Source organism: Phoca vitulina, unplaced genomic scaffold (assembly GCF_004348235.1).
Source record: "Phoca vitulina isolate PV1807 unplaced genomic scaffold, GSC_HSeal_1.0 scaffold13, whole genome shotgun sequence".
Lineage (NCBI taxonomy): Eukaryota > Metazoa > Chordata > Mammalia > Carnivora > Phocidae > Phoca > Phoca vitulina.
Genome location: NW_022589716.1, coordinates 18,779,956 through 18,796,471, shown reverse-complemented (window position 1 = coordinate 18,796,471; position 16,516 = coordinate 18,779,956). Strand labels below are relative to the sequence as shown.

The 16,516-nt window shown below is 39.2% G+C and overlaps 1 protein-coding gene across 4 annotated transcripts in view; it reads right to left on the bottom strand.

The window, feature by feature from the left end:
* The window catches only part of PTPRG (protein tyrosine phosphatase receptor type G), a 701,636-nt gene that overhangs the window by 201,027 nt on the left and 484,093 nt on the right, over positions 1–16,516 (bottom strand). For all 4 annotated transcript variants that reach the window (XM_032411651.1, XM_032411652.1, XM_032411653.1 and 1 more), the window contains one exon: positions 13,715–13,810. In XM_032411651.1, the coding sequence (XP_032267542.1) occupies positions 13,715–13,810 (96 nt within the window). The remainder of the gene's footprint in view (positions 1–13,714; positions 13,811–16,516) is intronic.

Genomic DNA, 16,516 nt, shown 5'->3' with positions numbered 1-16,516 from the left:
CAGAGTACAGAAGCCATAGGTTCAAATCCCACCATTTTCCAGTCCTGTGACTTTGGGCCAATCATCAAACATGGCTGTTCCTTGGCTTCCTCATTTGTCAGGTAGGCATAGATGTTCCTACTGCACAAACCTGAGGCATCAAAAAAGATAACAGGTATAGACCAGCCGACAGAAACATAAAACTCTCCTCCCCAATATTATTTGTCACAGAAGGAGCAGGAGGACAAAGATGGAAACATCAAAAAAACGTACTCTTTCTCTCCCCCACATTCCCTCCAAAGTGGAAATCTGTACCAATCCGCATTGATTCACAAGTGCTGGGGAAGCGCTCGATGAGGGGGACACAGCGACACTTGCCAAAACGCAGAAGGGAACACACTTCCTACTCACAACCCTAATCTTCAGTGCTCATCAAACACAAGGACGAGTGAAATGAATTGCCGCAACGGGCAATAATTCACATGCCATAGTATTTAAAAACCTGTAACGATCACATCATTATGGCTGGCAGTGCCCCTAGCCAAGCAGGCACTAATAAGGGATCTCCTAACGAGGAGACATTTCCAGCACAAATAAGGCCACATAAAGGCTGTGTGGTTTACACCTTTGCCAGGGGAGAGAAACTCACTCCTAGGAATTAAGCAGTCACTGGGGGCCAGTGGAAAATCTGAGGAGGCCCTTTTACTTCCAAATGGCCTCCCCACCATCTGCAGGCATCCGGGCCCATATCATATGTTGCTTGTCTCGCTCTCAGATGCCTGGCGGCTCCAATTAAATAACTATTTATTTCACCAGCCAAGGTGTTACAACTAATTACTTTAGCTCCTCTTGAAAGTAGTAAGAGAGACGTGTCGATGCTCCTTGAGGACATTTGAATTTGGTTACCTCCTCTTGAATTAGTGAGTTGAGAGCATCAACAACAACCCCTGAGAATTCGGAATCTTGTCTCCCAGCCAAGGCCATCCGAGAACTGAAGCTCCCTCCACCCAAATGCAAGTACGCTGGCAGGAGGTACACATCTGATGCACCCCAAGCAATATGTTTATTTATTTGAATGTTACCAGTTCTGGGCCAGGCTTTGGGATATGCAAGACTAACGGTTCAAAGTATTCCCTTTTATTTTAGCAGGTCAGCTCTAGTTGTTACTAAGTGCCACCATCGTCGTTACTATTTTAACACATTGTATGGAGTGCTTCAAAGTCTGTGCCATGGTGTTTTTTCATATATACGATCTCCTCTGATGTTCACAACAAGCCCATCGCTATCAATATTTCCATCTGATGGACAAACGGAATTAAAGCAGGGAGGGAATAAATAGATTTGTCTAGGGAAACATGGCAGTGAGCGGCAAGTTAGAACTGTAGCATAGAGCCTTTCACTCCAAAACCCCAACCCTTTTCAGCGGTTTTCCCAAACACTGATTTCATCGTCGAAGGGAATCGAAGCATCTGGGGAAGGTTCTGGAATCGGAATCTCCTTCTCAGAGAGCTGTTTGAGAACTGAGTGGGATAATGCATGTAGAACGCTTGACACAACTGGCAGAGGGCCTGACACATGACCAGGGTCCGTAACTATCACCTATTTTTAAAAAATATTGTTTATATTCAGAGAATCAGAAACTGGAAATCTCTTTCTAGAAGACTTGTGACTTTACCTGTCGGAACTGTTTTAGCGGGATGAGGACATCTATACAACATAAAATAGAGAAGAACCAAAGCTTTAGGCTGCTTGCCATTAAAAAAAGGGGAGGGCTAGTTAGCCTACCAAGTTCAGATGTGGCCCTAAATATTCATTTCCTTTCCTGAAAGATTTAGGAATTGGCTTTGTGTTAGTTAGCTGCTTGCATTTCTGAGACATCTGGCGCTAAACCCTGTAATTGGTTGTTTTTTTTTTTTTTTTTTTTTAAAAATAGAACCAGTGCCTGAGCCACCTTTGGAGAGTGACTAAAAATAGAAATAATTCACTGAAACCTCATTAGAATGGTGCTCAAGGATGCCAAGCTCCCAGGGAAAACATTGCAGAAAGTCGAGTAAGACCTTAGTAATAGAATCTAGAAGTTCTAGGAACTGAATTTTCAAAGAGTCAGAACTGGGTATTGTTTCAGAGATATATGATTTTATTTCATACACGTGGTGCAAACCAATTCCTGGTAGTGTGATTTTAAGAGTACTCCTGACCAAACCCATTTATTTGATATATAAAAATTATCTATTAGAACCAAAGGACTGATATCAAATGAATACTACATAAAATCGGTTGATAGTACTCAATTGATATACACAGATTAAGCAATTCTTCTCATTCAGTGTTGTCTATAGGACTGATGTGCTTAATTAATGCTTTCTTCAGCAACAATCTTGGCTTACCTCAACTTTGGACAAACCCAAATTCCAGGTAAGCAAGCTCTAAATTAGTGCTATCATATTATTTTGTATACAGCTACCTAGGAATTTGCATGCACATCAAAATCATGTAATTTCATACATATTCAGAAAACACAAAAGGCTAAGAAACAGAATCTGTTTTACAAATGTGTCCAGATGAGTCTATGTGCAGGTATGTTTCCCAGATCTCACAAAGAAAGCCCAAAACGGGGAGGATCCAACACTAATAATTTTCTTGAAAGACACGTGGGCAGTCTTAAAGAAATGAGGTGAGCCCCAACTACTGTGCCTTTTACTCTATCCCATTTGGACACTTGTTGCAAGTTAAAAGGCAGGAAGGATAAAATATTTCTATTTTGGAAGTTCTCCCCATTGTCTCTGTCTCCTAATCCCTCACAAACCAAAGGAGTTGCATTCCTGAAAAACACCACAGTTGGCCAGTCTTACCAAGATCAAGGTGCAGAGGAAAGGGGGTTACTGGAAACTCATGCAAAGTCTCACATAGATAGGTGAAATTCAGTTTCTTACTGGTTTGTTATCATATCCTGTAAAAATGGTTGAATGGATTTCCACTAAATAGGAAGGATCTATGCAAACTGGTCTGTTTTGAAACACCACCCAAATGGTACATGACATGTGCTTTGAAAGTATGCGTCAGAGGCACCCTCCAGAAATGGGATCTGGGCTTCAGATGGGTACAGACATACCATATATATATCAAGACACTACAGACAGAGAAAATAAACAGTAGTTTCAATGTAACCCCTAAATACAAAAGAAAATTATAAGCTGCTTCTCCTATAGGCAATCCCGTGTTACAGCACCCCAGGTGAGTAGCATCAGGATTCACACAGTTAAAGATGGTTAACCATTCCTCTGGGATAATGCCTAGATGCACAGACAGTAACAAGATTTTCAGAGACAGTAACAAATCTCTAAAATAAAACCAGCATTAATAGTTTTAGAATCCTGCCCCGGGAAATTCTGCGAAGCCGTGGGACCAAGGTAGCACTGTGATTTGCAGAGGCAGATTCTCCTATCACCCCCACAAGGGAGTTTCACTGATCTTTGAGGTTTTCAAACCAGCTCCCACTGATTTCAAGTTCAAAGGCATTTGCACATGCTCTTACCTTTGTTTATTTTTCTATGTCTGAGGGAATGTTTTATCAAATTGGTGCTCCTTTCACAAACCATTGTAGTATCTGGGAATAAATACCCATGTGGGCTCTTTAATTTAAAGGGGCATAGGTGAACCTGGAATACCTGGGCTGATTTAAAACAAGGCCGATTTAAATATTTTGGCATGTAAATCTTCATACCTTGGTTGGCCAGCGACTGGGGACTTCTCAGGCATGAAATTTTTAGTTATTCCTATGGCTATCAAATGAGCAGAAGAATGCAACAGCTCCCTCATCCACTGAGATTACAACGTTGAAGTGTCCTCAAATACTTGATAACGATGAAGCAAGATTTCTCAATCTCAGCACTGACATTTTGGGCTGGATACTTTTTTGCTGGGAGGGGCTGTCCTGTGTATTGTAGGACATTGGGCAAGTGTTCCTTGTCTCTATCCATTAGATGCCAGGGCACTGCCACCCCAGTATGACAATCAAGTGTCTCCAGACATAGCCACAAGGCAAAATCCCCTGTCCCCTCCCTCCCCTCCCCCATAAGAACCATTGTCATTAAAAAAGTTAATAAGTGACTGTTGAAATCTTTACCCCATCCACTCACATTATCCTTATCTAACTACACCATTCATTCAATACTCTATACCTTTTTATAAAAAGGAGGAAGAAAAAAAAAAGCTGTCATCAAACGTATAAAGTAATTTTACAGGCAAGAGAATATAGAATAGGACCAAAGGTTTTCATTATGGGCAGAAAGAATAAGAACACAGTTTTAAGTCACAAGATAATAGCTCTTCAGGTACCAGCAAAATTAAGAGAGGCCCTGAAGCACATCTATACATGTGATAGTAACTGGAACCAGTGATATCTACTTCTTTCTCTACCGTTTTGAAGAGAACACCAACTTATCTGATTCGGTATTCCACTAAGAGCACAGACCCTGGAGATGGGCTGTTGCTGTTGAAATACTGGCTCTAACTTCTATTGGCCTGTGTAGTCTTGCGAAATTGACACTGAAAAGAAGCTCCATGCCTCAAGCTTCTGCATCTGTAAAATGGGCATAATAATACCTTGAGGGGTCCCGGTAAAGGTTAAATAACGTAATACTGAATATAGGCACTTTATTTTGGCATTTTACATGAATTAAGTCCACATAAGATATTAACTTTTATTAGCAGTATTTGTATTCTATTTATTTATTTTAAAGATTAATTATTTTACAGAGAGACAGCGCGTGTATGCGCATGCAGGAAGCAGTTGGAGGGGCAGAGGGAGAGGGAGAGAATCTCAAGCAGACTCCTTGCTGAATGCAGAGCCTCAGCAATGGGGCTCAATCTCATGACCCCGGGATCACGACCTGAGCCAAAATCAAGAGTCCGACACTTAACTGACTGAGCCACCCAGGCACCCCCGTATTCTTTTTAAAAGCATCTTTTCAACTAGATCTGGGGGATGGGAGGAGGAAGAAAATGAATTGCCACTTCCTTCTCTACTTGGGATGCAAAGTACTTTATCTGTATCTCCCAAAAGGTGTAGTCAGCCAAAGCATCTACTAGATCACACTTCCAGGAAGAGCAAGGCTAGGAAAAATGAGAACTGGATCAGGAGTCACGGAACTAGGATTCTCTTGTCTTGGTAGATGCCAAAGAGCTAGAGGATCATGGTCAATCTTAAAATCCCTCAGAGCTAGGTCTCTGAATTGTCCTGTTTGGTGGACCGCTACAAAGTTCCTAATATGTTCCTATGACAATCAGATTCTATGACTTCTATTAGAACAAATGGCCCAAAGAACTAAATTCTAAACTAAATGACAGATTCTAAACTATTTTCACTTAGTGATATACAGAAGGGCAAAGTACTTGGTAACCATCCTTGAAGTGCAATGATTTAATTAAAGAAAATTTTCACACGGTCTTTTTCAAAGTCTCTTAATTATGTGATGCTTTGCCAATTATTAAATTGTCCTCCGTAATGTCCGCTAAGAGGAAATTTGAATTACAGGCCATTTGCAGACAAGAGATGGACTGAAAACACCTGATAGGCTATAAATTCAATGTTGTACATCCACAAATCTACTCCAAACTTGCATCCGAACATTAAAAATGACTCCAGCCTTCACTTAATGGTAAATCCTATGAAATCAATTAGCTGTTAAAACAGTTTAATTGGAACATATGTATTTTAATTTTTGTGTGTGTATAAAAAAAGTCTTCCTAATCAACCCAAAACATTCTGAAATTACACTTCTAGGTAATGTAGTGAAAGAAGTGAACTTGTAACCGGATAAAACCAAGGATGTGGAAAAAGTGAGAAGGATGATATTCAAACAACAGCAACTGGCAAGGAAGAAATTAAGAATCATATCAGTATTTGCAATTGGCCTGAAGAGCAGTCGAAAAAGGAAGTTTTACAACTCACCACCGCTCACTGACTCAAACTCACAAGTTCTCCCACGAAAAAATAGTTACTGGCTTTTGGGGTGGGTGTTGGTAGATGGGTATAATTAGTAATTCCTTTTCTCTTTTAGTTCCTTTCCTCCCTCCCTCTCTTCCTCTTCTTCCTCCTCCTTTCTCTCTGCCTGCCTTCCTTCCTTCCTTCCTTCCATCTGTCCTTCCTTTTCTTTTTTCCTATGCAGTAGGGGCCCTTGTTTCACATTCCCAATAGGAATGGTCAAAAGTAAAAAAAAAAAAATTTAGAGCTAACTATAGGAATGATAGCAAATGTATTCTTCATTTAAAAAAGGAAAAGACTCCTAGGGGATGGTCAAAAAAATAAAAAGATCGATATAGGTCACCATGCATAAAAGGGATGAGTTATACTTCCACAGTGGTGTTTTGCTTTGTAGAAAGATGGAGGAAAGAAAAAAAAAAATGCAGACAGGAGAGCCCAGTTCTAAAATTCACAAATAGGAACTTCATACTTTAAAATGAAATATTTACCATTTGGAAAATGTACAAAAGATATAATTGTTGTATTTTTTCCTTGATATTTCATCTCCCTTACCTGATCCACCTTTCGTATTCTAATAATAAAATGATGCTACCACTGAAGAAAGGATTCAGAGGCCAAATCTTTTCAAAACCTCCAGTTCCCCAATTACTTTGTGGGCAGGCCAGTATTCTGAGGATACACTGACACTTTTCATAGAGAAAGGCACAGAGAAGGTGCTTAATAAATACTGCAGAATGAACAAATGAGTTAGCAAATGAGTGCATGAATAAATAAATGAGAAAATATTACAATTTGTTCAGTTAGAGAATCTGAAGGAGAAAAAGAGGGACAGAGGAAGAAAAACACAGACATGTAAAGAACAGCAAGAGCAAGAAAAAGCAAAGAAACATACATAGAGGTGCCCTGAAACACAAAGAAACTAACCCATCAACTATCACAAAGAGACCCCAGAAGGATATAAATAAGAAACAACCACAGGGAATGCAAGCTGGTGCAGCCACTCTGGAAAACAGTATGGAAGTTCCTCAAAAAGTTGAAAATAGAGCTACCATACGATCCAGCAATTGCACTACTGGGTATTTACCCCAAAGATACAAATGTAGGGATCCGAAGGGGTATGTGCACCCCGATGTTTATAGCAGCAATGTCCACAATCGCCAAACTGTGGAAAGAGCCAAGATGTCCATCGACAGATGAATGGATAAAGAAGATGTGGTATATATATATACAATGGAATATTATGCAGCCATCAAAAGGAATGAAATCTTGCCATTTGCAACGACGCGGATGGAACTGGAGGGTATTATGTTGAGCGAAATAAGTCAATCAGAGAAAGGTCACCATATGACCTCACTGATACGAGGAATTCTCAATCTCAGGAAACAAATTGAGGGTTGCTGGAGTGGTAGGGGGTGGGAGGGATGGGGTGGCTGGGTGATAGACATTGGGGAGGGTATGTGCTATGGTGAGCGCTGTGAATTGTGTAAGACTGTTGAATCACAGACCTGTACCTCTGAAACAAATAATACATTATATGTTAAAAAAAAAAAAGGAAGAAGAAGAAGAAGATAGCAGGAGGGTAAGAATGAAGGGGGCGAAATTGGAGGGGGAGATGAACCATGAGAGACTATGGACTCTGAGAAACAAACTGAGGGTTCTAGAGGGGAGGGGGGTGGGGGGATGGGTGAGCCTGGTGATGGGTATTAAAGAGGGCACGTATTGAATGGAGCACTGGGTGTTATACGCAAACAATGAATCATGAAACACTACATCAAAAACTAATGATGTAATGTATGGTGATTAATATAACATAATAATAAAAAAAATTAAAAAAATTTAAAAAAAGTAAATTGCACATTATGAAATCCTAAAAAAAAAAAAAAAAAAAAACAACCACAGGCAAGCCAGAAAGAAAAATAGCAAAATAATCCACAAAAGCCTCTCCATCCACCATCTACTGAGATAAAAGCATTTTGGTAGGAAACTTTATTTTTTATTATTTTTTAAAAGATTTATTTATTTATTTGAGAGAGAGAGAGAGAGAGAGCGCACGCGAGAGCACCCGCGCCAGCAGGGGGAGGGGCAGAGGGGGAGAGAGAATCTCAAGCAGACTCCCTGTGGAACGTGGAGCCCGACACGGGGCTCGATCTCACGACCCTGAGATCATGACCTGAGCCAAAATCAAGAGTAGGACGCTCAACTGACTGAGCCACCCAGGCACCCTAGTAGGAAACTTTATAAAAAAACATTTCTCTGATACAGATATATCTCCATATTGTTGGCACTGAAACACTCCTTTGAGGCCTCTGAATGCACTACTACTTTAAGATTTGTAAAGCCCTGTTGCCTTTTCACAACCACAGTCATAAATGGAGAAACATTCGTTTGTTGGCATGTCAGACCCAATGGAACCCCGTTAACATCCTCAGAGGGTTACCATCCTCAGTGAATCAGAAGACTTGTAGCCTTCACGTTCATGTCCTTGACCATCTCAAGAGATGGTCTTAAACTTCTATATGACCACAGCCCCTCTTAGGTAAAGCTTACACAAACACCTAGACATGCTCTTTCACAACCCAGATGATTCACTTTGTGGTAGGACCCTGAGAGGTTTCCTATAACTTAGCCCTACTCAGTATATATTTCCTGAACAGTAACTGAGGTCAAGACACTGATAGGAGGGCAAGGGAAAGGTGGATGGTCGGGTGCAAACAGAAGGGGAACAAGACACGGACCTTAGCCTCAAAGAGTTTCCATTGTAGTATTCTCAGGTCCCTCACCTCCTAGGCCCTGTTTCTGATACTCCTTAGCTGATAGGCTATCAGGTTGCTCCTCTCCATTCAAGACAACAGAGCCTAAGTATGTCTCCACTGAATTTAGTTAAGTATTGGCACAACCAAGCCACAGTGTTAGTCACTTGCAAGAGATGCAGTGATGACCAAGTGAAGACTCCCAGTCCTCAATGATCTCACAGTACAAAGGCAGAAGCAAGCAAGTAAAGTAACAGCTTTAATGCGTGACAGAATGCTCAGAGAACAGCGGGTTAAAGGAAGGACGAATCCCATCTACCTGCGGCGGGGGGAGGGAGGGCGAAATGCAGGGAAGTGGAGAAAAAGCCTTCCTTGCCAGCCCTAGATAGATGAGTCATCAAGAACTCCTCCTGCCTTCTCAAGGTCTATAAATAATCCCAGGTGCTGCCATTTCATTTAATTACTAAGCCTCTCCAGATGGAGAAAAATAATTAAGCAGTCTGTACCACCGACATGATATAAAGAATGGGTTAGCAACTTGCGAAACATTTGAGTTTTGAAGTTTGCTTTTGACTCTGAAGTGAGCGCAGAAATGAAAAGGGGGCAACCACCTAACTGGAGGCGTTAGAGAAAACCAAACGACCGTGGTCATATTCTGGGCAGAAATTTTCACAGAAATAGAAAAAAAAAATATTGGGACAAGGGGGCTCAACGTTGCCAGGAGGAGTGAAACTGAAACATTAAATGAAGAAACCTCATTGAAGATCAGTTGTCAAAAAAACCAAAAAACAAAAAACACAACACTTTAAGACAATCTATAAATAAATCAGGATGCAATTTATTTATTTCTTAAATGTACAAGACATATGCCATTGACTAGGCCACCGGATGCAGACATAATAAAAATTTTATATCTTTGCATCTGATGCAAAGATTAAGAAGAGACTCTACCCAGAAAGGTCTACCAAGGAGGCTGGCGAGAACATCACATGAGAAAAGTTTCTAAATGTAGCTGCTCTTAAAAACTCATGCATTTATAATCCCATAGTTCAAGGGAATCAGGAAATATAAATAAAATTTTAGGCATTCCAACAATGACCACTAGGTAGTAAAACAAAGGAGATGCCCCCCCCCATGATACACTCAAAAATAATAATGTGCTTCTTGAAAAAACCCAATCATCATACCCGTAAACCCACAGTAATCACAACTGCAAAAAGCTTGGGGATACCAACTTTGTAGGAGCATCACATGGAAAGCCAGTGGATGTTTGCATGGAGAGAAGTCACGTGGATTCTGACGGGAAATGGAGGAAAGCATTCAACAAGGAACAGTGAAGAAACAGTGGAAGAAAGAAAAACCAATTCAGATGGTGATGATGGAAGATTTCTTGGTCTAAAAACATACAGGCCTGCTTAAGGTAAGGTCATTCATTCTGAGTACCTGGTATTCTCTACTCAATAAACTTAAGCCGGAGCCAATCAAATCCTTTTGTGTGTTGTTTTCAAAGCAAAGCATCCTTCCACAAATTACCTAATCATTCCCCTATCATTTCAGCTCTCCTGTCAACATAAGTTTTTCATATTTCTTTCTTTAAACAGATAAGCTAGGTAGAGTATTATCAGAATAATAGAATATTTTTAAAGAGTATTTTAATGGCATTTGGTATTTTACATTTTTACAGGAATTCAAATCAGGCTAACAGCAAAGAATAGTAGAGATTCTACTTTAACAAACAGAAAACAATTATCTTAATTTCTGTACTTATATAAATTAGCTATACGAGCACTTATTCTCTTTAGTGGTTTAACAACAGATATCTCCATCCTTTGCCAATTCTTACTTTAATTAGTTTTAAAAATCCTTTAAAATCAACCTTCCCCCTTACCGATCTCCTAGATCTTCTAGAGAGCTGCTGATCCAAAGATGTGTGTAAACTAGGGTACGGAGTAAGTTAACATCAAGATGACAACATCTACATGGAACTCAGCCTTGCCTAGACATGCTCTTGCCATTCACGTCATGTCACTCTGGATAATTAATATGTGGGTTTATAAGCACCAAGTCAGCACACAGCCTCTTAACAAATGTAAGGGTTTCTCCACCCACCTCTTGCTAGCCATTATCACGTGCAACTCGGACAGTGAGGTCCTAGTGGGCAGGAGCTGATTGCATTTATTATATTTAATGTAGCCACTAGTGCCCTTCCTAGCGCTGAACCAGTGCTGAATAGATGATAAATACTTCTTCAATACCAAAATGCAAGATACCAGGTTTGAATTTGAAAACATATATGAAGATTTATCTGACTACTTGGGGGAAGAAATTTAACATTCTTACAGGAAGGCACAAAATACAAAGTATGGAATGTAACTAGACTGCCAAATTAAAATAACAGTAACACTGTTTTCCTCTCCATTGCTCAACATAGTGTGAACAAAGATGTATAAATGCATATGTGGACTTATAAGGAAAACAAAAGAAGCAGCTCAACACAGCTCGTATCTAAAAAGAAAATCTGTTCTATTTTACGTTACCTATCTTCCATGTTGTGTATACAGGGCAGCAAGCCAAAATTTTTAGAAGGACTTATCAGATGAAATATATCTTTGTGTGTGAACTAGTCATCATGTCCTAGAAATACTTTAAAAATTTAAAACCTACATTTCACACTGAGGTGTTTTGCTGGTTTGTAAACCAACGGGCTTTGCCTACCTAAGACTCTAATTGGTCCTACATTTCACAAGAGTTTATAGGTGCTGGAAACACAGAAACCTTCTGTGTAGCACATATTGTGAACTAGTTCTTCCAGGACTCATAGAAACACTTTAAAATTTGTTTTCCTCTAAGAAAGGTGATCTACACAGTAGGACCTGGTCGGGCCAGGCATGGGTGGGCAGGACAGAAAGAGGGCAGGGCAGACTGATGGTGCAGCTGCAGGAGTAGAGGAAAAGCTACAAGAAAAGCAGCACGCCAAGAGGACAATCACAGAAAAGAAGGGATTAACCATGGAAGTGGGTACTGTTTAAAAATGGCTCAAGTGACCTCAGCATTGCATAAGGCAAACTGATCATGGTTTAGATGCAGAAGGGGTACAGACAGAACCCAAGGAACCTGCCCACAGGGCAGTGCCCAAAACAGACTTCTGTTGATGCAAAGAAGACACATATACCATAGGTCTCCATCCCATAGGAAAACAATTGTATGGATATGGATAGGGATACATACTTTATTTGGCATTGAACGAATGTCTACTATGTGCCAGAACCCACGTTAGGGGCTTCATTTAATGACTACTTACAATCTTACAATCTTGATGGTGTAGATAGAAGTTGCTATCCCCATTTCACAGGTAGGAATACTGAGGTTGGAAAGTTTAAATAACTCCTTCACCATTATGCAGCTATTAAGTGGAAGAGATGGGACTCAAAAGCAAATAGTTTTGACGCTAGTGAATGAGTTTTTAAAACACTATGCTCAACTGATTTATGAATGTAATCAGGGAAAAGAGATGTGTGGAAGAACAAAGGGGAGATCAACCAAATACATAAACAGAAAACTTACAAGATACCAGACCATGAGCTATGGTAAGAAATATGTTTTATAACATGACCAAATACATACCTACTATGCCTCTCTATATAAAAACAACCAAAAAAAGTTTAAAAAAAAAAAGTTCTGCAAAAATATTTACCCTTACTATGAGTAATACACTGATATTTTCTGATCATTTTTTTCTATTCCATCATTATTTTAAAAGTGCTGGCAGGATTTACTGAAATTACTTCATGGCCCACTAGGAGGTCAGAACCCACAGTTTGAAAACCGGTGCCATAACCAATCCTAATGACCACCACTCTTACCATTTCTGAGATTCGGGTAGAATATTGGGTTTTTCAATTTTTCATATATAATCTTCCATTTGAACCTTTACCCATGAAAGGAAGGGGGGGTAGTTAAGAGGGAGAGAGGGCAGTGCACAGAATTGTCCATCATGTGTCATATGCTAAAAAGCGTAGTGAAATTAACATACTCCAAACAAGAATGGCTCCATTTCAAAGACAAAAAAGCTTGCCCCAAAAGGCAGGGGTCAAAGACTCATGGTGGAAAAGGTTCTGCTGTCTTAAATATTCCTTTGAGTTGTCAGAAAGACATCATTGTCCAACAATGCCTCACTGATGAAAGAAACACTGCTATGTAGTCTTCAGGCAAATTTTAAGACTGAAAGACAAGTCACATACCTACTACTCAGGTTACTGAGTAGACTGAAAGACTGAAAGACAAGTCACATACCTACTACTCAGGCCCAAAATGCACCACGTCTCCTCTCAGTTACTATTTCAAGACACTTGATGGTTGACATTACTTTAATTTGATGTGACTTATTAAAAAGCCTGGACAGAATTATCCCATGGGAGGATACAAGGTTTGGCTTCTAGTTGTAGAACCAACACACAAACCAGAAGAAACACTCACTACAAGCACAATAAAAAAGAGAAAGAAAGGATGAGAGTTCATAAATGTACTAACTTAGAAATGGTCTCAGTGAAAACTTTAGTTACCATGGGGATTTCTCGGAGGGAAAGAAAAGGGAAGTGACTGATGCTATTTATTAATCCACTCATAAGTAATGTCAAATTTTAAAGTTGTTCCAAAGAAAACCACCTTTTTTTTGCATCAGCCTTTTAATATGCTGAAGGAACCTGTTCAAAACGCTTCAGCAGTGAAGTAACTTAGATGATAAATGTGTTCTTCAATCTGTGCACCAGTCAAGTAGCAATAAAATCAGAATAATTCATGCAAAAATTTTCATTATGTTTCTAAACATACTTATTTACATTTTAAATCACACATTAGACAATATGAAATATCTTTCATTTAGACAGGTGTGAACTAGAAAACAGATGCATTCATTAAACATAGAACAATTCAGCGAATTAAAAAAAAAAAATACTCAGAGAATTCTCTGGTTGAAGTACTTGAGCCACCGTTAACTTACTTGAAAAAATATGGCCATGGCTCCGATTATTCTGTTTTCAGAAATTGCGGTTTGAAAGCTGTCAAAGTCATCTGGATTATAAAAGAAAATCTGCATCTGTAAAAGAACAATTAAAATATGTATTAGGGAAAATTTCAAGCCTACACACAAGTAGACAGAACAGTACAAGGGACCCAGATTCCTCACTTCCTAAGATTTGGCCAAATGTATTCATCTATCCATATTTTTCCTTTGCTGAGGTATTTAAGAGCAAACCCCAGATATCATATCATTTTACCCCTACAAACCACACAATCACACTTCTCACATACCAGAGAGCCTTCCTGCTACCCAAAAGAAATAATGTTGACACCTTCTGATTGCCTGATATTCGTGTCATGGTCAAAGTTCCCTATTATGGAGCAAAATTTTAATGGAGTAAAACATCTTGAAGTAAAAAAAAACAAAAAAACCCCTAAGCCTGTGAGATTCAGTTCACATGCTTAAATTATAAATACTTAAATGGGCACATCTTTATAAGCAACACTCTTTTGGAGGAATTTGAAGGGTTCAATTGCCCAAATGGAGTACTTCAATGAATCCACCAGAAATTTAATGGTAATAATAATAATAATACTTCACATTTTCCACCTTGCAAAACTGTACCGTACATTATTCCATTTAATTCATCTAACAACCCCTGTGAAGACAGGGCAGAAATGACTACCTTCCTTTACAGATGAAGAAATAGTGCTTTTAGAAAGTTCATGTTAACTTGGCTAAGATTGAACATCAGAGGAAAACTATAAAATCCAGGTGCTCTCACTGCAACCGGAAATACCTTCTCTTACATTTGGGTAGAGTTTCTTACTCAAAAAGCAGAATACAGACAAATCAATTTAAAATCATTATATGATCTTAATGCTTGAATAGTCTTTGATACTTAGTACAATGCAGAGAACAAAAATGGACCATGGAGTGTTCTCGAAAGAATACATATATAGTAAAAATAACAGATTTGGGTTTCTATTCTAGCCTCTTCATTTACTTGCCTGTGAGACCTCAGACAAACAAGCCTATTGCAAAGTATCAGCTTCCTCATGTATAGAATAAAGTATTTACCTCTGGTAGGGTGGGCATGGAGAGTAAATGAGTCATTGTAATGTATAGCGTGTAGCAGCATCAGGCCTACACTTCATCTATGCTCAGCAAATCACCATCATCATCATCATCATCATCACTATCACCATCATATTTTAAGGTTAACATTTGGCAGACACCTTAAAGTTTCTAGTAAGACTGTGATGTCACTGAATCTTCTGGAATGATCCTACTCCTTACAGAATATCAGATTTCCTCTATCATTCATTAGGTCGTCCCTATTTTCCAAATGACGTGATGCTATTCTCCACAACAAACTGAACAACCACACCCCAGAGGAAGTTTGGAGATATGACACCAAATGATAACTTCCCAGAGAGGAAAGCTAAGTCAGAAAAACTAGCTGAAGTATAGGTCAAAGGTTACTTGAGACATTAAGAATAAGGTGACACTTCTTTTCTGAAGGGTAAGATCAAGTGGCCCAATCAGGATACTTTCTAGGAAAAGTCAGACAACCAAGTGGATGAAAGAAGGATGGGTAGATTCCTTTGAAGGACTTTCCTTCTTACAGTGAATTATTTTTCCAACGCTGTGAATTCTCACCAATTTCGGCAGCCTTTTACAAATGTGTTGCCTTTAGGTTTGGACAGCTTTAGACATCATGCATGTACATTGAGAAAAATCCATTCAGTGAGGTGCAGAAAAAAAAGAGTTTAATACTTAGGTGAATTACTTTGGGCACAATGCTACGAATGCAAGAAAGAAACGCCACACAAGCATATTCAGAAAATAACACTTCAGTTTCCTTTTAAAACTCAGGCCCTCAAGTTAAGTAAGTTCACAGAAGTTTTTCTTATTCTCCAGCCCATGAGCAGGGGTGGCATTGTTTAATGCATCACCTGAATAGTGTGTGATACAAAATACTTTAAGACCTCTTCAAGGGCATTTTCATTTACGACCGGGTGAGGAAATTCATTTTCAGAAGATGTCTTTGAGTCATGGCTCCACCCATCAGGATAATAAAATGTTTCATACAGCGAACAGTAGCAGAAGTCTGAAATATTAATTTTCCATGCTTTTTCTCTAAAGTTGTAGTCTACTGAATTAGGTTAACTTTTGAAGCTATCTTAAATATGACAATAAGAAGTGGATGGAGTTTTTCTGAGTGAACTGGACTTTAAATCACTTTTTTGTTATTGTTGATGGGACAAATTGGGGCAGAAGCTGGAAAACATCTTTGTTTTTCACAAAACCATCTTTGGAAGGTGTTGGGGTGGCTACTAAATATTGTCAGTAGCCCAATGGCTTTCTGTATCTGCTCTCAAAAGCCATACCCAGAGTCTTCCCTCTAGCATCACCAAGAGTGTTCTTCCTAATAAAGTGAATCAAAGTCATGCTTACTTAGGGTATCAGTCCTCCTCCTGAAGAATCATGATACACATCAACTGAAGGAAAAGATCAGGAAAATCTGGCAACAGAGAGATCTATGAACTCTTCCACACAGCCTTTACCAGCATCCCCTATTATTTACATTTTATCCTATTTTCATCCTCTCTCTCTCTTTCTCTCTCTCTCTCTGTGCACACTGATACACAATTTCTTTTTATGAATCACCGGGTAGTAAGTGGGAGAAAATATGCCCCTTTACTGCTGAATACTTAAGTGTATAATTTCTAAGGATCAGGACAGTCTCTTATATAAGCACAGTATAATTATTCAAAT